This window comes from Pteronotus mesoamericanus, unplaced genomic scaffold (assembly GCF_021234165.1).
Source record: "Pteronotus mesoamericanus isolate MK-2021 breed Mesoamerican mustached bat unplaced genomic scaffold, CSHL_Meso_final contig_22, whole genome shotgun sequence".
Taxonomy (NCBI): Eukaryota; Metazoa; Chordata; class Mammalia; order Chiroptera; family Mormoopidae; genus Pteronotus; species Pteronotus mesoamericanus.
The window spans coordinates 3,246,638-3,270,235 of NW_026555090.1; the positions used below are offsets into that span (position 1 = coordinate 3,246,638).

Here is a 23,598-nt window from a genome sequence, read left to right on the forward strand (position 1 = left end):
AGGAGGAGCCTTTCAAAGAGATATTTGCCCACCCAGCCTGGGTGCCAGCCAGCCTACAGATGTTAGTCAGGTGGTCGCCCATGTTCTTGATGAGTTTCACCTCATCCAGGAAGTGGTTCTCCCAGAAGTCACAGAGATGAGGGTCTGTGTGGGGAGAAGCCAGGACATGCAGACCCAAAAGGACCAGTTTAGGTTCTTTTCCAAGGCCAAGGCAGCTTCCATAGCACCTGAGTGTCACCCCACTCATCTTGGGAAGGCTTCAGCACGTCCCGGAAGAGAAGGTGGCCACTGCTCTGGTTTTGCAGTTTTAAAAGACGCTCGATGCCCTCATGCTTCTCCTTGGCCAACTCCCAGAAGAACTGCCCCATGCCATGCAGGGCCACATTGTCATGGTTAAAACAGAAGCCCAGAGAGAGGCAGGTGTAGGAGGCCCGCAGATGCAGGTGGGCCAGGACGTTGACAGCAGCCTCCACCTTGGTGGAAAAATTCTGGTACGTGTGGGAGCTCAAGGTTCTTTGGCAAGCTGGCCGGTCTCGGAGGCTGAGGATGGCTGAGGGGGTTCCAAAGGTAGTGACTCGAAGAGGTTGGAGGGTAGTTGGAAAGAAGGGGCGTCCCTACGTCTATTCCGTCCAAACCCTGTTGAAGAGGCAGATCCCAGGACTACGGAGGGCACTGCCTCACATTCTCATTATTTTTAACATCCTATAAACTACTCTATGATGTTGCATTAACAATATTTGTGTCAAACATTCTACATACATACAATTTAACTGCAAATGTAATGTTATTTGGAAGAATATATTTTACAATGAACTATAGGACAGCTATTAACTAAGGAAAGACTTCAGACACTTGTTAAATAAATTGCTGGATGAACATACTAGGTAGGTTATTTAAAACAAAACTTAACCTTGGGATAAAATATAATCAACTGTCCCAGTTTGTAGAGTCACCCTGAACCAAACTGGTGTCATATTAATAAACACCTTGATGTCATATTAATCAAAAATATAAATAGAGGTCGGTTTTTAAGACCACCAGATTATGATTAAATATCAGGATACCACGCGAATCTAAACCACATGGATTAATGTTACTGACCACAGAGAAATGCAGTTCATAGTTTGGAATCTCAGAATTTGGGGCTCTAACCTGTTTCAGTTTTTGCAGCTCCAAATACAACCCATTTTGTAAAGTAAATCAAGAAAAAATATTGAGGTCCTAAAATAACTATGTTACTACCTGAATAATGTTAAACATTAGTGTAAGTTTGGCAAGTATTATTTGAATCATTTTTAGTTTTAATTTTTCCTCACAAAATTGATTCTAAATCATTCATGTAAGCAACAGACTGATGCTCTGGCCGGGTGGCTCGGCTGGTTGGGGCGCCGTCCCACACGCCAAAAGCCCGCAGGCTCCACCTGGGCGGGGTGCGCACAGGGGGAACCCACTGATGTTTCTTTCTCACTTCACTGTTTCTCTCACAAATCAATAAACATATCCTCGGGTGAGGATTTCAAAAGAAAGGAATAGGTCAACAAACTTTTTAATTATCCTATAATTTATCATTCTCATAATGACAGATTTTCTCGTAACTGGAATGCTCTTAGGCACATCTGCTAAATCATTTATACTCCGTGGTCAATTTAATTCGTTCCTTCAACATGTAATTACTGAGTACACATTATGCCAATTATTGAGTTAGGGGTTAAGGAGTCTCTAGATGCGATATACTAAAAACCCAAAAGTTATCAAAGTTTCTACATTTACTAAAGAAATACTCCTTTAGCATCTATTATATACCCAGTTTTGGTGGGTATCATCACTCTGGTTCACATTTTTATTAGCTTAAGGTTTACATTAAAGACACTAACAATTTTCTATTTAAAACTCTTAACATCAAAGGTTCAGTGTGTCATTTAACTACTAACTCATTATTCATGTGCCTGGAGTGGGGTATCAGCAGGATCAGGTAGGCACCACAGTTCCTTTTTCACCCTTGAAATGCATGGCATTCTGCAGCTAACAGCTCTATCTACAAAAGGTACTGCAAAGAGTCTGCTGGAGCACTGCAAAAAACTAAGCCATAATCATAGAAGGCTTTAATATTCTGATATTCTAACCATGTCATAACATACGGTCCATATGTTAACTATCAAGCAGAACACATGCGCAATCTGCTAACCATGCCAGAACTTACTAAAATTTAGAAATCACTCCCTTTCTTCTTCCTTGAAAAGAAACATGTGTATCACGCACCAACTAAAAATAACAAGTGACATAACGATAACAGTACCTTCATGGTATCTATTTATACTAAATATACACTAATATACTAATTAGTATGCAATATCATATATATTTTTATATGATATATAAATCACATATATACATATATATAAAAATATATATATGGCTGAACAATACTGAATGTTCTTTCTTATGGGTTGCAATCCCAGCAAGATAGGTAGGTAGGTAAGTTGCACTTTACAAAGGAAAAAACTAAAGCTCAGAAAGGTTCACTGGCTTGGCTATGGCCACGCACTGGTAAATGAGGGGGGAGGGTTAAGTCAGGGTCTAACTGGCTCTGCACACTATACACAGCTGTCGCCCGTCACATCAGAGAATCAGCATATTATCCTGACATGGTGATTTGCTTAGAGGACAAGATACTTCGAAAACTCAGACAAAGAGCATAAAGCATGGCTTTTATATAGTCTTCCAGCACAAAGATGAGTATCAGAATATTCAAATAATACAAACATTATTTAATAATTTAACTGAAATCAATTTATCTGTTTGGAAAACATATAATAAAGCAATTGATATGCTGATAAATTCAAAAGCACAAAGGACACTACCTTTGAGTATAGCTTTGTTTCCTTGCAGCTAGGTTCTTTGTGGTGATAGCTCTACCTACCTTCCCACTCCCTGTTTGGACTTTTGGAGGTGCCACATGGACTTGTAGAACTTCTACATTCCAAATCCATCTGTTCCTGCCTCTGCCGCTGTTCTTCCAGAAGTGCTGACTCGTGCATTGCTTTAATGTGTCGCTGGTAGAGGGCATAGCCGCTCACTGGGGTTCCAATTGGTATATTGCAGGGGGTGCAGGAAACCTACAGGAAGAAAAAGAGTCTAAATATGCCATAACCAACATAATAATTACCATCTGTTGCAACTAATGTTTACTTCTGTACTATTACTGGTTGAAGTGATTTTACCATTTTTTAACCAAAGTAATCTCCAAGTATGTCTGCTTTTAACTTACGATGGACAAATCCCTGGTGGTTCAGCCCTGCGTCCTGACCCCTCCCTGTGTCCTCTCACCAGGTGATCATATTCACTTCCGTGGATTTAAAGGTCACCTACATGTTAATGACCCATAAATTTCTATTTCTAAGATGTTTTCCCCAAAGTCCACATTTATAAATACCTAACAACTCCACTTTAGATACTCCAACACCTATACTCAAAACTGAATTTTTCATTTTCTAAACTCAATGCCTCTCCTTCAGTGATCTCCATTTTAGAAAATGGAGCCTCAGCAGCTTCAGGCAAATGCTGGCAGTCATCCTTGACTAACCTATCCTTTCACCCCACAAAACTAACTCATTAGCATATCAGTTCTCCTCCACTTGGAAATAAATGTTACTTCTTCAGATAGGCTGTCCCTAATCATTCAATAGCATACAGAGTGGAGCAAAGGTAGGTTCACAGTTGTGAGTACATGAAACAATTTATTCTTGTATTATTATTTATCATTATATCATTTTCCACATGAAGAACTGTACACCTACTTTTACCCCGCCCTATTTATCACTCCCTCCCCATTTTCCTTCTTATTGTAGCCAGTTCATTTCGTTCACAGTACATAGCACTTATGAGAGTCTGAAATTATATGTTTGTTTGCTTTGTCTATTTTGTCTGCCACACTTCATGAAAGACCCGAGCTGCTAGATCTGACACTAATTGAACAGCCCCCTATCCAGTCCATTATTCCATGAATACAAAACAGTCCTGGGAAGAACAGACAGCTGACCTCTTGCTGAACTTGTTATTGAAAGACTTCCACATTTTTTCTGCTACTAAAAGTAATATTTTTCTTTGAACATGAACACACACATAATTTTCTTGCTTTTGTGCTTTTGGCTTATATGTAAAAATGGCTTTTCCTTTTTGCTATAAAAAGCCCAATGAACTATTCTGGTCTAACTAAAGTACCATTTCATAAGTGGAATCTTTATTACGTGTCTTGTTAAGAAGAAAGTTCTCATTTTAATATTTGATATTTTTCTATGTCTTATTATCAAGACCAACCTTCAAAGTTTTTTTGAAGTCAGAGGCTATGATATATATATTCCAAACAGCATTAAAAATGTTTTCTTGAACTGGGTAGACATTCAATAAATATCCATTTGAATAAATCAATGAATAAACAAATGTTTAATTATTTTTGTGAGCCTACACACAATTTTTCCCAGTTATCACGTGAGACAAGAAACAAATTTTTATCCTCTGGAAAAAAAGCAGAAGCTAAAATACAAGTAAAAGAACAATACCCAAGATTGGAATTCACTATCAAAAGATATTCAAGCTTGTAGACATTAAGGTGAAATGTAAATAAAACTAGATTTGAAATTGTATACTGAAGCTAGCCACAATCTATATACTTCATTGTAAATATTCAAAACCTAGTTACCTATTTATTCTTCTACTGCTTTCTAGAACCAAAAAAAAAGGGGCAAAAACTTACTAATATTTATAGCTAGAACACTGTATTTCGCTTGTCTCCCCACCCTCCCCGGAAATGACAATGCCAATCAATTACCACAATGAATCCAACTATCCAACAGATAAACAGATGAACAAAATGGGGTACTGCCAGTCTTAAAAAGATTCTGACACATTACAGCACAGGTTAGCCTTGAGGATATGATGCTGAGTGAAAGAAACCGGTCATAAAAAGATACTGCATGGTATCTAAAGTAGCCAAATTCATAAAACAGAAATTATTGTAGAATGGTGGTTACAAGGGGCTGGGCAAGGCAGAAAACGGGAATTATGGCAACTGGGAATAGAATCTCAGTTTACAAGATGAAAAAATTCTGGAGATCTGTTTCACAACAATAGGAATACACTTAACACTACTGAACTGTACACTTAGAAAATTATGATAAATTGTTTAAAAACATTTTTAAAATTTATTTTTAGAGAGAGGGGAAGGGAGGGAAAAAGAGAGGTAGAGAAACATCAATGTTAGAGAGGAATATCAGTCGGCTGCCTCTTGTAATGTACCACATCCAGGTATGGAGCCCACAATCTGGGCATGTGCCCTGGCTGGGAACTCAAATCAGCGACCTTTTGCTTTGTATCCTCCCAACAGCTGAGCCACACTGGTCAAGGCTAAGATAATAAATTTTATGTTATGTTATTTTCACCATAGTTTAAAAAAAAAAAAAAATCAAGTACTAATTAGCTCTTGCCGGTGTAGCTCAGTTGATTAGAGCACCATCCCGTAAACAGAAAAGCTGCAGGTTCAATTCCTGGTCAGGGCACATGCTGAGGTTGCGAGTTTGGTCCCAGTCAGGGTGCGTAGGAGAGGCAACTGCTCAATGTTTCTCTTTCACATTGATGTTTCTCTACCCCTCTCTCTCCCTCTCTTCCCCTCTCTCTAAAATCAAAGAACATGTCCACCGGTGAGAATAAAAAAAAAAAAAAAGGTTAAAAACCAAGTACTTATTAAAGAACGGAAAAAATGTCTCTAAAGGTCTTTGTTTTTCAACTTTTCTTACTCATATTGAAAACTTACCATTGGTGGGATAACAGCAGCTCGGTGCTGAAGCTGTGGCAGATCCAGTGGATTTGGTTTCATTGGGGATGAGACCAGTATAGATCCAGCAGGGTTTAGGATTGAAGGCTTTGAGTCCATAGGAAACATTCTATAATTGGCAATTATAAAAAACATAGGTTACATAGTCTTGTTTAAGACTTTAAATACAGGGTGGGGCAAAGGTTGCCTTAGAGTTGTGAGTTCGTGAAACAGTTTAATCTTATATTGTGATTGTTGTATTATTTTTCATACAAGCAACTATGAACCTGCTGATGCCCCACCATGTATACAACTGCCACATCCCTTTTAACTTGCTACGTACACATACATATCACATCGATCTTTGAAGATATTTGAACCTATAATTCAATTTTCCTGGTAAAGAAACCTAATACTGATTTATAGATCGAAATTTCTCTGAATTTAATCATCTGCATGTAACCAACAAAACAGTCTGGGCAAATGCCATCATAACACGTTAAGTATTAATTTACCACTAACATAGGTTACAAACTAGCTTTCTGTTACAAAATGGTTTGCAAGGATCAGAGTATTTTTAAAACATCTGAGTAAACCACTGCCATTTTAAAATTGAGAATTTCACCCTGAATTCCAGACTCCTGGTTTCTCATGAAAAAATGGAACAAAATGGCAACATGAAATCAGCATTCCTGCATAGCAACAGCAGGCTGGACTTGCAGCAGCCGCCCTGTCAAACAGACACATGTTCCTCCTTTCACACAGTATCTGCCATCTCACACTCCACTGGCGACATTCACTTCCAGTGCGCACACTTGAGGGTTCTCACAGCTGATTGGCCTGGCGGTCAATCCCTCCCAATACCACCCACAGAAAACCAGGCTCAACTACAAGACAGTGCACACAGCCCACACAGGGGTGCACCTGGAGCGCCCAGAACGGGAGACTGGGGAGGCTGCACCACCAGGCCCTACAGGACACTTACTACACAAGACCACTCTAACAAGTCCAGGAGACAAGCAGCTCTACCTAATACATAGAAACAAACTCAGGGAAGCAGCCAAAATGCCAAGACAAAGAAACAGGTCCCAAATGAAAGTCCTTCAGAAAAAGAACTGAATGAAATGGAGGCAAACAAACTACCAGTGTTCAAAACAATGGTTATAAGGGTGCTCAAGGAAGTTAGAACTTCCAACAGCATAAAAAAGGACATAGAAACCATAACAAAAGGACCAGTGAGAAATAAAATGATGTGCTAACTGAAACAAAGAATAATTCACAGCAAATCAATAGCAGAGTAGATGACACCGAGAATCAAATCCGTGATTTGGAATATAAGGAAGCAAAATATACCCAATCAAAACAGCAAAAATAAAAAAGAATCCAAAAACATGAAGATGCATAAGAAGCCTCTGGACAACTTCAAGTGTACCAACAGTTGCATCATAGGCATGTCAGAAGGAGAAAAGAGAGAGGAAGAAATTGAAAACCTGTTTGAAAAAAATGACAAAACTTCCAAACGTCCCTAACCTGGTGAAGGAAATAGACATAGAATTCCAGGAAGTACAGAGTCCCAAACAAGATGAATCCAAAGAGGTTCACACCAAGACACATCATAATTAAAATACCAAAGGTTAAAGACAAACAGAGTCTGAAAAGCAGCAAGAGAAAAGCAGTTACCTACCTATAAGGGAGTTCCCAGAAGACCTGATTTCTCAACAGAAACTTTGCAGGCCAGAAGGGAGTAGCAAGAAATATTCAAAGTGGTGAAAAGGAAAAACTCACAATGAAGATTAATCTACCCTACAAAGCTGTTAGAATAGAAGGACAGATAGAAAGCTTCCCAGACAAGAAAAAACAAGTGGTTCATCACCATGAAACCAGTGTTATATGAAATGCTGAAGAGTCTTCTTTAAGAAGGAAAAAAAGATAAAAAATATGAACAATAAAAATGGCAGTGAGCATGTATCTATCCACAACTGAATCTAAAAATCAAAATAAATGAACAAGTAGAACAGAAACAGACTCATAGATACAGAGAACATTTTGCCAGGGAGTACGGGGGAATGGGTGAAAAAGGTGAAGAAATTCAGAAGTGAAAGTTTGTAGTTACAGAATAGTAAAGGGGACTTAAAATACAGCATAGGAAATATAGTCAATAATATGCTAATAACTATGTATAGTGTCAGGTGGATATGAGATTTATTGGGATTATCACTTAGTAAGTTACATAATTTCTAATCACTGGGGTGTACACCTGACATTAATATAATATTGTATGTCAACTGTAGTTGAAAAATAAAAATGATTGGAAAAAAGGAAAGAAATTTTAAAAAAAGCTTAACTTCACAGCTGGAATCTATTTATGTTAACTCCAGTCAAAATTTGGGACAATTAAAACCTAGATTATTGAGAGATGAGGGAAAAAGACTGCTAGATGGCTGAATTTTCTGGAAAAACTAATGGTTAAGTAGGACCTTTTTTTATTTTAATTCCTGTTTATTAAAATTGTAGTATTTACTACTCAAAAATCTTTTTGGAGAAATCATCACTATAATGCTTGATATTACTATAGTATCAAATCTCACTCAAGAGGATGTAAGATATATAATATACTGGATTTGGACTGAAAGCACAGTAACACCATGTAGTACACACTATGAACAGAACTGGGTCCTCTGCTGAGTGGCTTGACTGCCTTTTTCTTATTAAAAAGGGAAAAAAGACCAGGTTGAATTGGGTTCCTGAGTAAACGAGGTTTTAATCTAATTCATTTCTAGAATTTGCATCAGTCTAACATTTTATTGTGATTCTAGATGACTCCTCATTTACTTCAAGGGAAAAACAAAAGACCAGGAAATCAAATATATATAGTAGTATCAATTTCTGTAAAATATAGTTTTTTACTGTAATTTTTATAAAAGCCATAAAGATGAGCCCTAGCTGGTGTGGCTCAGTGGACTGAGCGCCAGCCTGCCAAAGGGTCACTGGTTCGATTCCCAGTCAGGGCACATGACCGGGTTGCAGGCCAGGTCACCAGCAGGGGGCATGCGAGATGTTTCTCTCCCTCTCGTTCTCACTCCCTTCACCTCTAAAATAAAATCTTTAAAAAAGCCATAAAGATGATATATTTTTATATTACTGACTAAAAATACTTATAAGTTAATTTGTATACCTGATATCTTAAATTATAAATATGATCATCTAAAATTTTAGTTGATTAAAAAAAAAGTGATTTTATGCCTTGACAAGTATGGCTCAGTTGGTTGGGCATCATCCCACAAACTGGAAATCCAGCAGTTCGATTCCTGGTCAGGGCACTCGCGTGGGTTATGGGTTCAGTCCCCAGTCAGGGGGCATATGAGAGGCAACTGATCAATGATTGTCTCTCACACTGATGTTCTTCTCCCTCCCTTCCTCTTTCTGAAAACTAAATAAAAATTTTTTTAAAAAGTAATTATAATTACCATTAACTTGTATTTACATTATTTTCTAAAATATTTTCAGAACACTTAACATGTTTCTCCTCTCAGCACTACATTTAATGTTGTAATACTCAGTACTTACTGTACCAACTGTAATACTTAGTACAATACTGAGTACCTACTGTAATACTCAGGTTACTGTAGGCCTTACTTTGAGGCCATAGTATTTTAGAGCAAACAAAGTTGGAGCTAATGCCTCTTGCCTCCACCCATCACCACATCACACTATTTCCATCACCAGGAATGGCAGTGATCTGAGGATTAGTTCACAACTTTGGCAGCTGAAATCCCCATATGGAATGCATGCAAAAGCTAATGTAAAAAAAATACAATCTTTTTCTCTTTTTCTTTTTTAATTTATTGATTTTAGAAAGAGGAAGGGAGGAGAGAGAGAAACATTAATTTGTTGTTCCCCTTATTCATGCGTTCATTGGTTGATTCTTCTATGTGTTCTAACTGGGAATCAAATCTACAGCCTTGGTGCATAAGTGGGACACTCTAACCAACTGAGCTACCTGGCCAGGGCCTCTTATCTTTTTCATTAAAAATAATGATCTTGCCCTGGCTGGTGTGGCTCACTGGATTGAGCACTGGCCTCTGAGCCAAGGGGTTGTTGGTTCGATTCCCAGTCAGGGCACATGCCTGGGTTGCGGGTCAGGACTCCAGTGGGAGGCCCAAGAGAGGCAACCACACATTGATGTTTCTCTCCCTCTCTTTTCCCCTTCCTTCCCCTCTGTCTAAAAATAAATAAATAAATAAAATATTAAAAAAATATATAATGATTACATAATTTCTGTTGGTTAAAAAATGAACAGCATCAAAACCTAATATTAAAAGCACACACACCACCTTTAACTTGCCAATATTTATACAGGAGTACTCACCGTAGCTGGCACCATTCTGTGATTTAGTCAGTGATCAACAGAGTAAAGACAGAATAATACGTAAGGAATGAATCTCACCTCTGTCTCTCTGGTTCTCCATCCACGTCTTCATCAGCACTGCAGGTGGCACTGGAGTCATTGTCTGATTGGGGCTCAGGCCTTTGGACATTTATTTGCTGAGCCACCCCCAAGTCCTCATCTCGAGGCTCTGTCTTCTCACTGGCTCCCTCCACATCTCTTTCTTTGGTATCACCTTCACCTTGAGATGGATTGTTTTCTGGCACCCCCATTTCAACATCTACAGAGTCTGCTTTGGTAGTTGTGGGGAGGTCAAGAACAGAAGTCACTTCAGCACTTGGCTCCTGATGTTCGATATCCATTGGCTCTGCTGTCTCACCAGTGACGTTATTATTCACCTGGGTCTCCACACTTCTATTTTCCGCGGGTTTTGTGCTTGGAACGGAGGAGGAGGGAGACGCACTAGGAGCAGTTTCAGTGGTGCTGTCATGCTCAGCCACAGGTTCAGTGTTTCCTCGAGAAGTCAAGTTTTCAGTGCTGTCTTCGCTGGGCTTCACAGCTTCAACTGGTGAAGGAGAAGGAGCACTTTCTGTATCAGAACTATTTTCAGCACCTTAAAGATAATGATACAGCATAAAAATCTAATAATGAACACGTTTCAGGTGGTGATAGAAACCATGCTTGAAAGTAGTTGTTTAGGATGAATAGTACTCCTTCAATGAACTCACTGAAGTATGACAGCCATTGGGAAAGCCAGCATTCCATAGAGTATGAAAGGGAAAGGTTAAATTGTCTTGACCTTCTGAAATTGAAGGAGTAAATGCTTTTAATAAGTAATATTAATATACGTGAAACTTGAAAAACAGAACTAAACAAAAACCATTCCCATAAATGGTATCATTCTGGTTTGTTTCTGCCAGACTGTTTCTGTGCTTTTCTTTTTACCAGGAGAGTTGACACCCTAGGACAGCAGCTTCCAATAGAAATATGTGAGATACAGCTACAATACTAAGTTTTCTGGTGGCCTCATTAAAAAGCGAAAAGAGATTGGTAAACTTAACTTTAACAATGTATTTTATTTAACCAACTATTCAAAATATTTAAACATGTAATCGATACAGAAAACTAGAAATAAGATATTGTACCCTTTTTTTGATACTAAGTCTTCAAACTCATTATATTTTACATTTTTAGCACATCTCAATTTGCACTAGTCACATTTCAAGACCTCAACAGCTACCACACTGGACAGCAAAGCTCTGTAATAATATTACAGATTTTTAATGTAATGTTGCAACATTGGTCTTTCTCCACATCATTTGAATTATTTTATAAAGTACGCTTTTAATGCTTTGACATTTTTGTCTAGATACCTTGAACAAATCACAAATTCAGTTGTTTTACACTGGACTATACTTGTTCCCAAATCAGGTTCTTTTCTAGTGTTTACTCTTCAATTAAACAAACCAGAAACTTTTTATTTTTTTTTAATTGCTTTAGAGAGAGAAGAAGTGTGTGTGTGTGTGTGTGTGTGTGTGTGTGTGAGTGAGTGAGAGTGAGAGAGAGAGAGAGAGAGAGAGAGAGAGAGAGAGAGAGAGAAACATCAACAGGATAGAGAAACGCCAAACCTGCAACCCAGGCGTGCATACAGACCAGGAACTGAACCCGCAGCCTCTCAGTTCCCAGGGCAACACTCCGACCAACTGAGCCATGCCAGCCTGGGCACAAGCTATAAACCTTTTAATGCTCCCATCACATGTGCCCATATCTTGCCTAAACAAGTCTCTCAGATATTCTCTCTAAAAATATTCCCTGAACCTATCCATTTCTATTCAACATCACAACTGCTATTCTAGTCCAAATATGACTTTTCTTCTCGCCTCCCACTTCAGACCATTCTCTACAAAAATGCTTTTTAAAAGCCACATCTTTCCAAAATTTATTCACACTCTCTCCCACCCTTTTCTACGCTCTTTTATTATCTCTTAAAACATTTCAATGAAACCTCATTACTCTTAGGATAAAGTTCCAAAATTCTGAGTATGGTCTCCTCACAAGGCGCAGGCTGGCGGGCCCCTGCCAACCTCTGCAGCTTGGCCTTGTCCCCCGCATCCTCGCTGCACTCCATTATCACCGGCCTCCTCTCCAGACAGTGAAGGCCCCTATGTCTTCTATCTCAGAGTTCATACACTCCATTTTTTCTTACTGAAAAGCCTCTTTCACTTACTTTTCCTCTGGATATTACCTCAAATATCACAAGCTTTAACTTCTATCATTACCTTTACAAAGTTAAATTTGGCTACTATGGCTCTTGTAACACATGTACTGGTTATAGTTACAATTTTATTTTTATTCACAATTATTTGATTCCTGGCAGAAATTATGTATTTTGCTTATCATTTAAGTCTTAGTGACAAGTACTGTGCCTGACACACAACAGACTCAAATATTTGCTGAAGTATAAAGTGAATGAATGGTTGTGAATGTTAAATTTACTTCATCTTTCCTCCATTATTGGATTCAATTTGTCACTGTTACAAATAATATATAGAGATGTTCACTAGAGCATTGAGTTTTTAAGTTATTTTCTTAAACTACGAGGCAACATAAAAACCTAAATCTCCCTAAAATAAATATATAACTCAAATGAGAACCCCAACAGTTTTAGGAAAACTTTAACAAGACAAACGAACTTATAGCTTATATGAAAAAGTCCCTGAGAAAATACAAAAGTAGGAAAAGAACTAGATTCAAAGAGATTTGCTTCTCCAGATGTTCAATCTTATTATAAAGCCAATGTATCACAGCATGTTTGAAACTACCACAGTATAGACAAATAAATCAGTGGTACAGAAGACAATATCTGAGGTTAGATCCTAAAGTATATGGAAAATTTATATCCAAAGTGGTATTTCAAAATCATTGGGTAAAGAATGACTTATTTAATAAACTAGCTCTCTCTTTGGAAGAAAAATAGATTCCATTTTGCACTATACATAAAAATAATTCCAAATGGAACAGATTTTTAAAAATTTTTAGAAAGTACTTTAGGATAAATGAGGATAATTTAGCTGTTTGAGGCACCGGTGACAGACACAGAGGTGAAAAAATCAAACTATATTTTAATGGAGATGACATTCTAATATAAAACAGACAATAAACAATAAATAGAAGACATACCAGGTGGTATAAGTACAGTGAATAAGTAACAAACCTGGAGAGCCAGTTCGTAAGGAGGTGTTACAGAGATAAGGTGACATTTCAACAAAGGCCTGGAGTAAATGAGAAAATGAGCCACTGGGCACGTTTTGGGGAAGAACACTCCAGGCAGAGGACTAGCACATACAAAAGCCCCTGCAGTGAGGGGTGCTTTGTTCAGGAATAGCAGAGAGAACATAGAAGAGAGTAAGCAACCACCTCACACTTATTAGAATGGCTAATATCAAAAAGATAAGAAATACTGATGTTGGCACTTAAGTGTTTAAAGCTTGACTGCCATTTTCAAGATGTTCTATTTGTAGCACTTGGGCCTAAGATAGTCCAAGTGCTATAAATATTTGTTCGCTGAATAAATAACTACGTTCAAGTTTAAAGTCTCTGTGCCAGGAAAACACTGATGGACTGTTTTTCTTAATGAAGCAATTCCTAACTAGTCAAATCACTAAGCTAGAAGTTACACATTTGGGCTAGCAGAATTCACAACTAAATTTAAGATTTTAAGATACCTTCACTGTCTTCTGGATTTTCTTCTTCATTGGAGGCTTCAATATCTTCATCTTCCTGAGCAGAAACAGTGGAAGCTACACTTTCACATTGAGACACATCTCGCTCTTCACGAGGTTTTCGTGAAGTCTAGAGTAAAACATATTAAAGTTATTTATTATTTAAATAACGAACAAGAAAGAAGCCTTTTCATACTTGAAATCAGAGAACATTAACACATACACACATTCTAAACAAGAAGGCTGCACGTCTGACAACTGCTCTGGCTGAAGTCCTCCAGGGCAGGGGAAGCTGCCCTCCAGGCCGCGGGTCCCTACGCTGGCCTGCTGGGAAGCCCACTGCCCCGCAGGAGGCGGGCCTGAACTCAAGGCTCTTGAATCGTCCCGACACCATTCCCCCGACCCTGGTCTGTGGAAAAACCGTCTCCCTCAAAAGTGGTCCCTGGTGGCAAAAAGAGGGGGGACTGCTGCTCTAGGGAACCACTAACTGGTCCTTTGTGTAGACAAACTACTTTCATCAAACTGATGGCAAGTAACATCTGAACCATCTTTTAAACTATTCACCACTATACATGCACCAATAGCCCCAACCCACAAAACTCCTGCTCACCTCCTCCCTCCTGTCAATGTATTGTGGAATCTTTGCAAACAATAATCTACTATTATTATTTCCAAGCATCTTCTTATCTATATGATAGTATTTATTAATTTTTAATGTAATAATTCAAATACACAGAAATATCATATACAAGGTCTGTCCATAAAGTATCCAGCCATGTGCTTTGAGAAATAAAGACATTTATTGAAGAAGATACAAGATACAGGAAACACTGTACAAAGGACAACTGACACCTCAGTTTCCTTAAAAGAGACAACTTGGGACCTCACACAGTTCTCCCAATCACCATCAGTTGTCCCGTCATATTTTCCTGAATCTCACCAATGGTCTGAAATCTCTTCCCTTTCAAAGGTGATTTTAGTTTTGGGAAAAGTCAGAAGTCTCAGAGCCCCAAATCTGGGCTGTAGCGGGGCTGAGTCACCTGACTGAGTTGATGTTTCACCAAAAAATCCTGGATGAGAAGTGATGCATGAGCAGGTGCATTGTCATGATGAAGCTGCCAATCACCAGTTGCCCATAGTTGCGGCCTTCTGAATCATCTGAATAGTTTCCGCAGAGGAACATTCAAGCTTAGTGCAAAACCTGATGCAGATTCCCTGCTCTACTCGCATAGTCATATTGAATGCTAGAGCCACAGAGTATACACGCTCAATCAACACCATCTACCGCCCCACCTGACTAGCACAGTTAACATTGTTCAGCATGCGCATTCCATCCACTGTCCTTGGCTGCCAGGTTACACTGATGTCGCACAAACCATTCTCATTATCTTAATGATAGCTGGAGTTTTTCCGAACAGACCTCGTAAACCTTCCACTGAGTTTGAACAGATATTAGACATTTTGTTACGTTTTCCTGAGATCTTTTTTAAAAATAAAACACTCCAGACCAGTAACTGAAGGCTACTCTCCTATTTCAGTTGTAATTAAAATGATCAGGTCCTGGCTGGTGTGGCTCAGCTGGTTGGAGCATAAGTCCCATAAACCGAAAAGTCACAGGTTCTATTCCTGGTGAGAGCACATGCCTAGGTTGAGGTTTGGTCACTGGTTGGGGAATATATGAGAAGCAACCCATTGATGTTTCTCTCACTCCTTCCCTCACTCTCTAAAATCAATAAGCAGGTCCTCAGGTGAGGATTTAAAAACAACGACAACAACAACAACAACAAAAACTTTTTACCATCCATCCCACATAATCTTTTGTGGAAAGTGTTTTGTAATATGTGAATCAGCTCATTCAACATTGTCAAAAGCACTCCAACTATGGTTTTCAACTCAAACTCCAAAAAGTTTCTCCTATAAAATGATCATAACAGCCATGGCCTGGTAGCTCTGTTGATCAGAGTGTCGTCCCAATATGCCAAGGCTGTGGGTTTAATCTCTGGTCAGGGCACATACAAGAAGTAACCAATGAGTGGAACAACAAACTGATGTTTCTCCCTTTCTCTACAATCAATCAATCAATTAATCAATAAATTAAAGGTCAGAACAAGAAATTTTAAAGACATTTGTGATAGTAATTTCATGTATTAACTTGGCTGAGCCATAGTACTCAGATATGTGGTCAAACATTTGGATGTTTTTGTGCAGGTATTTTTTCAATGAAATTAGTATGTAAATCAATAGGCTTCCAAGTTAAACAGATTACCTTCCATAATGTGGGGTGAGCCTTTAGCCTTAACAGAACTAAGACTGACAGCTCCCTTCACCCTACCCTCTAGTACACACATCCTAGCAAGAAGGAAATATGCCAGCAGACTGCTTTGTGCTCCAACTGAGTACACAATCTGTTCTTTCATTTGGGCATATTTCTTTGTCTTGGTGCACCTGTTACCTTGTAAGGGGCAGAGCCTTAGGTATTCGTGAGGGCGGGGCAACCCACATCACTGCGCTGTGGCACTCACTATGTGTTGGGGAGGGGTCAGAGGGTGAACTATGCCACTTCTCAGCTCTCGCCCCACTTTCATTCACTTCCCCCACTACCCAAAGCAAATTGGGCCCTTCTGGTGCTGATTCCCAGGTGGGTGAGTTTATGTACGTTCTAGGACCCTGTAGGTCTCTCCAAGAACTCTCCTGTGAGGCTGGAAGTTTCTCCTGCTGCTGCAACCCCTGCAGGTTTTTACAGCCAGAGGATTTGAGGTTTTCTTTTCCCATGCTGGAACCCTGGGTTGCGTGGTTTGTCTTGGCCCCCAGTTGTTCCTCCCAGTTTATCTGCACTCGAATGTGGGACCACCCGGTCCACCAGCTGCTGCCTCGCCTGCCTGGTCTGTGCCTTGCCACACTTCCACCATCTCCACCCCTCCGACCAGTCTGGTTGCGTGTTTCTTCTTTAACTCCTTGGTTGTCAGACTCCCATACAGTTCAATTTTCTGGTAGTTCTTATTTTTTGTTTTTAAATTTGTTGTTGTCTTTCTTTTGGTTGTGTGAGGAAACCAAGCACATCTACCTACACCTCCAACTTGGCCGGAAGCCTATCAAGAACATTCTTAAGTGAGACTGGCTTAAAAAAAAACAAACCTATAAATATTTGGAGTTAAGAATACGTTGGGTACTTACTGCAGTGGTGTCGTGGTTTCAACCATCAATGTAAATGTCAATACAGTGTTAAAAATAAATACCTTAAAGAGTTTATGAAAATAGCGTTGACCTTATAGAATCCTCAAAGAGCCCTGTAGACTTTGAGAATATTGAAAGTTTCTTGTTAAGAAATTTTCAATAATCTTACACTTTCTGGTTTTTACCATTTAACCACATAATCTTTCAGGGAAAGTGTTTTGTAATATGTCAATCAGCTCATTCAACATTGTCAAAAGCACTCCACAACTATGGTTTTCAATTCAAACTCCAAAATGCTTCTATTTTTCAAATCCAGTCTACGATAATTCAAAAGTACTAAATTCTCATTAATACTAACAGAAGTTTTATTTCTTTGGCAGTAAATAGTCGACTCGTGCTAAGGAACTATTTTTTATAGGTTAATGCAGTAAGTAAAAATATAAGTTACAAAAGTTTCTCTCAAAGCTCAAAAAACTGTAAGCAAAAAATCATAAATGAAAGATTCACCATCCCTGACATACTCACTTTCTGTTTATGCTGCTGCAAGAGATTGTCAAGATTGTGTCTCCTTTTATAGTTAAAATAGAAGTTTTTACATTGAGCTTCACTTTTAGTTCCCACCATTTTGGCAATTGCTGCCCAGTTACGACCATGTTCTACTAGACCTGTAGTTTAAAAACAGACCAAATGTTAATGAACGGTAGCCTAATAAAGCAAACAAGAGAAATAGTAAAATTAACTTAATCACTGTATTCACAATCATTAACACTAAAAGTGTTTTCAATTATTTATTGATGTAGTTCAATACTTACTGAAATATGTGTTGATACAAAACTCACTTAACAGCTCTAATTTTCCACCCAAATTAAAACATGTCCACTAATGAAAGGATTCAACCTTATGTTTATGTATCTCCCAGAGGGTTAGGACAATGCTGGACACATAGCAATGGTTCAAACACTTGTAAACTGATTGATAAGGTACTCTGTATCTCTGAAAACAGTATATCAATATAAACTTAATAATTTAAGCAAACATAAAGGATTAACAAAGATACATAAAGGGTGGTAAAAAAGTAGGTTTACATTTGTTCGTAAAAAAATGATATAATTAAATAATAATGTAAGAATAAACTTTCACATACTCACAACTATAAACCTATTTTTGTCCCACACTGTATGTGTGCGTATGTGTGTATGTGTGTGCATGTGTGTATGTCTCCATGGATAATCAGCGTATCTTCACTCCATTCACAATCAAAGAATGCCCTCAAAAAATGTAACCAGTTTAAAAACACTTGTTGTAATACAATGCATCACAGAAACTATGCCATCTGACACTTCTTTCATCAAATAATATATATGCACACGCACATACATATGCACAAGGAACATGGGTATATAAATGCATATATACGTAAGAGCTATACAGTCAGAGAGATACTTTAGGTATAGGTGTACTAAAGCAAAAATTTCCAGTAGAAATAAAAATATCATGTTTTCAAGGTTAGCACCAATAGGTTCCTTAATAATACTTGAAAGATCCCTCCTAAATCTTGCTCGATATATGAATAAGAGATAAAAGGAGTGGTGACTAAACAGTCAGATGTAAGTATAAGTACCCGGAAAAGATTATGATATACTCAGTATCTACTTATTCCACTATGACATTCTGATGATCAAAGAATGAGAATCTCTTAAAAAGTTATATATGTAATCATGACAAATCACAAATTTTCTAATTATGACAAGTTTCAAATAAAAAAAACAATTTAGACGGCTGTATTTTTGGTAAAGCTGGTTTATATGATTCTTAAATGTATCACTCATTACCTGCTTAACAGACAGTAAGTCTGAAATGTGTCACTAAAAACCAAGCTATTTACAATAACTTCTCTCTAGAACTATAAGGTACTTAAACTCCCCTCAAAAATCAGCTCATCTTTCTCAGAATTATTTTATTTAAAAAGTAAATTACTTATTTATAAACCAATTTATCCTATACATTTTATTTCAATTTTATATTACATTAATAAGCAACAATAAAGAAATACAAGATCCATAATGTTCCAGGATAAGATTAAGGCCACACAGCTATGAAAGTGGCAGAGACAAGACTCAAACTTTTGTGTCTGGTTACAAAGTTCATGGTCTCTTCTCTGAATTGCAGTGCAATTTCTTACTAGTTTATAATCAAAGCTTTACTAAATGAAAACTAAAAGAGTGTTTACCACTCTATTGAATAAAACTTTTAAATAACAGAAATACAGACTTTTTCTATTAAAATACCTTCCAAAACAACTTTAATAGCATTTAATCACAACTATTCTGGAAAAGTGAAAACAGCCTACTTGCTCTCTGATGAAATGAGAACCTGAGGCCCTCAAAAGTGGGTGTCTTCAACAAGATACACTTAGGGTACCTCATAAGGTTAAAAAAAAAGAACTTGTAAGTTTACCTCTAAATTCTATTTATCACTGTGGAAGTTTTTGTTATTAAAAAATTTGCACTATCTCACTCATTGTTAATAATCCTAAACCAAACAAACAAACAAACAAAAAAAACCCCTGAGAAATCTGAACCATTATTTACCTTTCTTAGCAACTTCCATTTCTTCTTCTGTCCATCGAGAGGTTTCTACAGGCTCTGTAGAAACTAAAGAGAAATAACCCAATAAAGGAGAGAAAAATTAAGCTAAATCCTTCATTCACAGATTATATGGCACCATCCGCATGATCTATATAACCTATTTATCTCACATAAAGCCTGTTTAAAGCATTTGGTGGAAGAAACTATGGAAATAGGATGATATCAACCTCTTCTCCCATCAAATTAAAGGGCAAATTTCAATAGCTCTGATTTTTCTCAAAGTTTTTAAAAGTTTAATCCACTTCTACATGTTTGAACACCATTAATTTATTTTCTAAGAAGTGCCACCTCACTCAACGCCTTCCCACTCACTGGACTTTGTGCTTCCTCTCCTAAGTGTCAAAGAAAGGAACACTCTATCCTGTGATCTAGGAACAGTTCTCTCCCGTTCTCTCACTCCTCCACCTTCTCCTAACTCTTGGAGGTTTTTTTTTTTAAATCCTCACCTAAGGATATATATTATTTGTTGTTTTGTTTTTAGAGAGAGAGAGATGGACATCAATGTGAGAGAGAAACATCGATCGGTTGCCTCCCACCGGTGCCCCAACAAGGGGCGGAGCCCACAACCTTCTGGTGTAAGGGACACGTCCCAACCAAATGGGCTGCCCGGCCAGAGCTTGGAGGCGTTTATCTTCACCATCAGTGAAGTAAATGCCTGACGTCTAGTAACACAGATGGATCATGAACTGAATACTTTCTCTTTTACTTTAGAAAGAAAATTGGGACTATCAGGCCTGAAAATGAGCTTCTGCTGTATCTTCCTTCTCAATTAATAGTACTACGATTCACCCAGTCACTCAAATTAACAGAATCCTCAGACTAATTTTTGAATCCTTCCTCCAATTTACCACTCACATCCAATAACTGTGTCAATTCCAATCCAAAAGCTGGTCCCTCTTCCACCTCCAAAACTGTCATCAGTTATCTGTCTAAACACCAATCTAATCAAAGAGTTCCTCTATTTAAAAACCTTTGTAAGCTCCCACTTCGCCAGCAAAGCAGGAGAGGGTTCAAATACAGCCCTTTATGATCAGCCCCCATCTGCTTGTCCCGGTCTTTCCCTCACATCATTCTTACCATTTTCTTTCATACTTAATGTCATCGTGAAACTGGGAACACAACCACCAATGGTGGTACTCATTGTTAACATAACACTTTATAAACTAATAAGACAATAGTTAGTAACAGAGAAAAATGTTTGAACCAAATATTCCCTTGTTTAAGAATGTATTCCTATGAAAAATAATTTAATGGAAATAAAATGCTATGTGATTTTTTTTTAATTATAGTGCTATTGCCCTGGCCAGTGTGGCTCAATGGATTGAGCTGCCGGCCTGTGAACTGAAGGGTCGCCAGCTCGATTCCCAGATGGGGCACATGCCTGGGTTGCAGCCCAGGTCCACAGTTGAGGGCGTGAGAGCCAACTGATTGATGTACCTCTCCCACATCAATGTTTCTCTCCCTCTCTTTCTCCCTCCTGTCCCCTCTCTCGAAAAATAAATGGATAAAATCTTTAAATAAATAAATGATATCTTTTAAAAAATGACTGCTATCTATATTAGTTTCAGAGGAGGGGAAAGGATAGCCTTATCATTCAGCAATAGGGAATGGTTCAGGAAATTGTGATTCAGGGACAGCATAAATGCCAGCATTTCAGAGCCATGAAAAAAGTAAAATTGGCCCTGGCTGCTGTGGCTCAGTGGCTTGAGCACTGGACTGTGAACCAAAGGGTTGTTGGTTTGATTCCTAGTCAGGGCACATGCCTGGGTTGCAGGCCAGGTCCCCAGGAGGGGGGGTGTGAGAAGCAACCACACACTGATGTTTCTCTCCCTCTCTGTCGCCCTCCCTTCCTCTCTCTCTAAAAATAAATAAAATCTTTAAAAAAAAATTAAAATTGGAGATCACTTAGAAGCCAGAAAATATCTATGACATATGCCAAGTAAAAATATCAAAAAGTAGTATGTATACTAGCATTATAAGTGAGTAAAAATAAATACAGTTGTGTTAGGGTAGCCAAAATTGGGGCTGTTGTTCTTTTACGAAAGATTTTCATATAAAAAGTTTGAAAAATGTAAAGGCCAGACTTGAAAATTATTTCTAGGATGTCAGTATCAGAAGGCCCTCCTGCCCTACCCTAGCACTGAAACAGAATCCTGAACAACAGTGTAGCCTGTTCACTGCAATCCGCCCACTCACTGGGTTCTGGTGGCGGTGGCAGAGGTGGAGGGGGCTCCTCAGTGGCTGCTGCAGCTGCAGCACTGGCAGCAGCGGCTTCATTTGTCATGGACCTGGTGATCCGGCCCTTTCGGCGCCCTTGACTATTGGCGGTTTTTCGCCCACGTGGTATGGCCTGCTCTCTCTCCTCAGTTTCTTCTGCTGTACCTTCTGCCTTCTCCTTTTCCTTGGTATTTTCTCTGGAAACAAAAGTAAATAAAAATTTTGTGTGATGTAAAGTATATGTATATCAAAGAAGGCAGCTTTGAAAAGTCTCTAATAAAACCAATCCCTTAGTTACTAAAACAAAATTTATGAAAAATTCTGTCATGCCTCAATTCTGAGGAGTTTTAATATCAAATTAAGATATTTCACAGAGGCTTGTTTTATTCATTAATGGACTTAAAATTGAAAAACATTTCAAATCACCTGATTTGGACACAAGAACACTCTCTGAAGAAATAATGAATGGCAGCAGAAAACCCTACACGCCTGCCCTCCAGAGGCAACGGGATGCACCCACAGGCAGGACCCCTGATCTCCAGCCTCTGCTCCAACATAAGCTTTCGCCATTGGGAAATGAAGAAGCTGAAACAGATGCCCTCCAAGACAGATGCCCTTTCTGTAATAATAATCTACAATACTGTCTTATTAAAGCAAGCTCAATATTCCCAACTACCTCCAATATAGTTATGTGCAAACAGGGCAGAAAGGCCTAGTAGTTAGGAAAACGGCCTCTGGAACCAGGTTCATACAGAGCCCTATGTGATGACTAGCCCTGCAATGACCCTGGACAAGCAGCCTCACCTCCAAGGACCTCAGTTTTCCTCATCTGTAAAGTGAAGATAATAACAGTGTTATCTCATAGGGCTGCTTTGAGAATTAAGGAAGTTAATTTACATAAAATGCTTAGAATAGTGCCTAGAACATGGTAAGCACTGTAAAAGCTAAACCTCCTTCAGGCTATAAAGTGCTTATCATAGTCTCAGGCACTTAGGAAAAACTCAGTAAGTGGTCATTACTATTAATTGCAATAGTATTGCATGTAATGCCGGATAACCATTCTCTGTACTACTTATCTCCCAGGGGTGTTATAGTTAAAAGAAAGGTGCTTAGATTTGTCGGGGCGATCACTTCATAGGTTATATAAATGTCTAATCTCTGGATTGTACACCTGAAACTGATGTAATATTGTATATCAACTCAATTTGAAAAATAAAAATTATTTTTTTAGAAAGCAAGATGTTTAATATGTTTCTGCAATGCAAATGAACAAGTAGATGGCAATATTTAAACAATCAACTAACTATTCTTGCTTAATGGAAGGTTTTTTCGTTGTGTGTGGTTTTTTTTTTCTTTACCTACTTCAAGTAAAGACTTATTGTGGCTTACTGAGTTAGTTTCCCACACCCAAGTTAAAAAAAAAACCAACCCATCCGGAATAATGCTTTCCCCTTCAGTTCTAAATTACCCTTGAAATTACCATGTAGTTCTCTCTCCCTTCGCTGCCTTATTCTCTTACCGGTCTGGCTACTACTACAGCCTCCTATTAAAGAGGTTTTGTCAAAAGTTACCAATAATTTAAATACTGCAAAATCAAATGACCTTTTCTCAATTCTCCTCACATTACTCTTTCTGCTGGAA

The 23,598-nt window shown here is 38.3% G+C and overlaps 1 protein-coding gene across 16 annotated transcripts in view; it reads right to left on the bottom strand.

Moving 5' to 3' along the window:
• NCOR1 (nuclear receptor corepressor 1) overlaps nt 1–23,598 on the bottom strand; it is a 172,933-nt gene that overhangs the window by 48,706 nt on the left and 100,629 nt on the right. For 13 of the 16 annotated variants that reach the window (XM_054571176.1, XM_054571180.1, XM_054571188.1 and 10 more), the window contains 7 exons: nt 21,937–22,154; nt 19,684–19,746; nt 17,618–17,757; nt 13,922–14,048; nt 10,257–10,809; nt 5,810–5,939; nt 2,921–3,116 (listed from right to left, as the gene is read on the bottom strand). In XM_054571176.1, coding sequence (XP_054427151.1) covers nt 2,921–3,116; nt 5,810–5,939; nt 10,257–10,809; nt 13,922–14,048; nt 17,618–17,757; nt 19,684–19,746; nt 21,937–22,154 — 1,427 coding nt within the window. Of the gene's footprint in view, nt 1–2,912; nt 3,117–5,809; nt 5,940–10,256; nt 10,810–13,921; nt 14,049–17,617; nt 17,758–19,683; nt 19,747–21,936; nt 22,155–23,598 lie in introns of those variants that run through there. The other 3 variants (XM_054571186.1, XM_054571185.1, XM_054571192.1) reach the window with 2 other exon arrangements.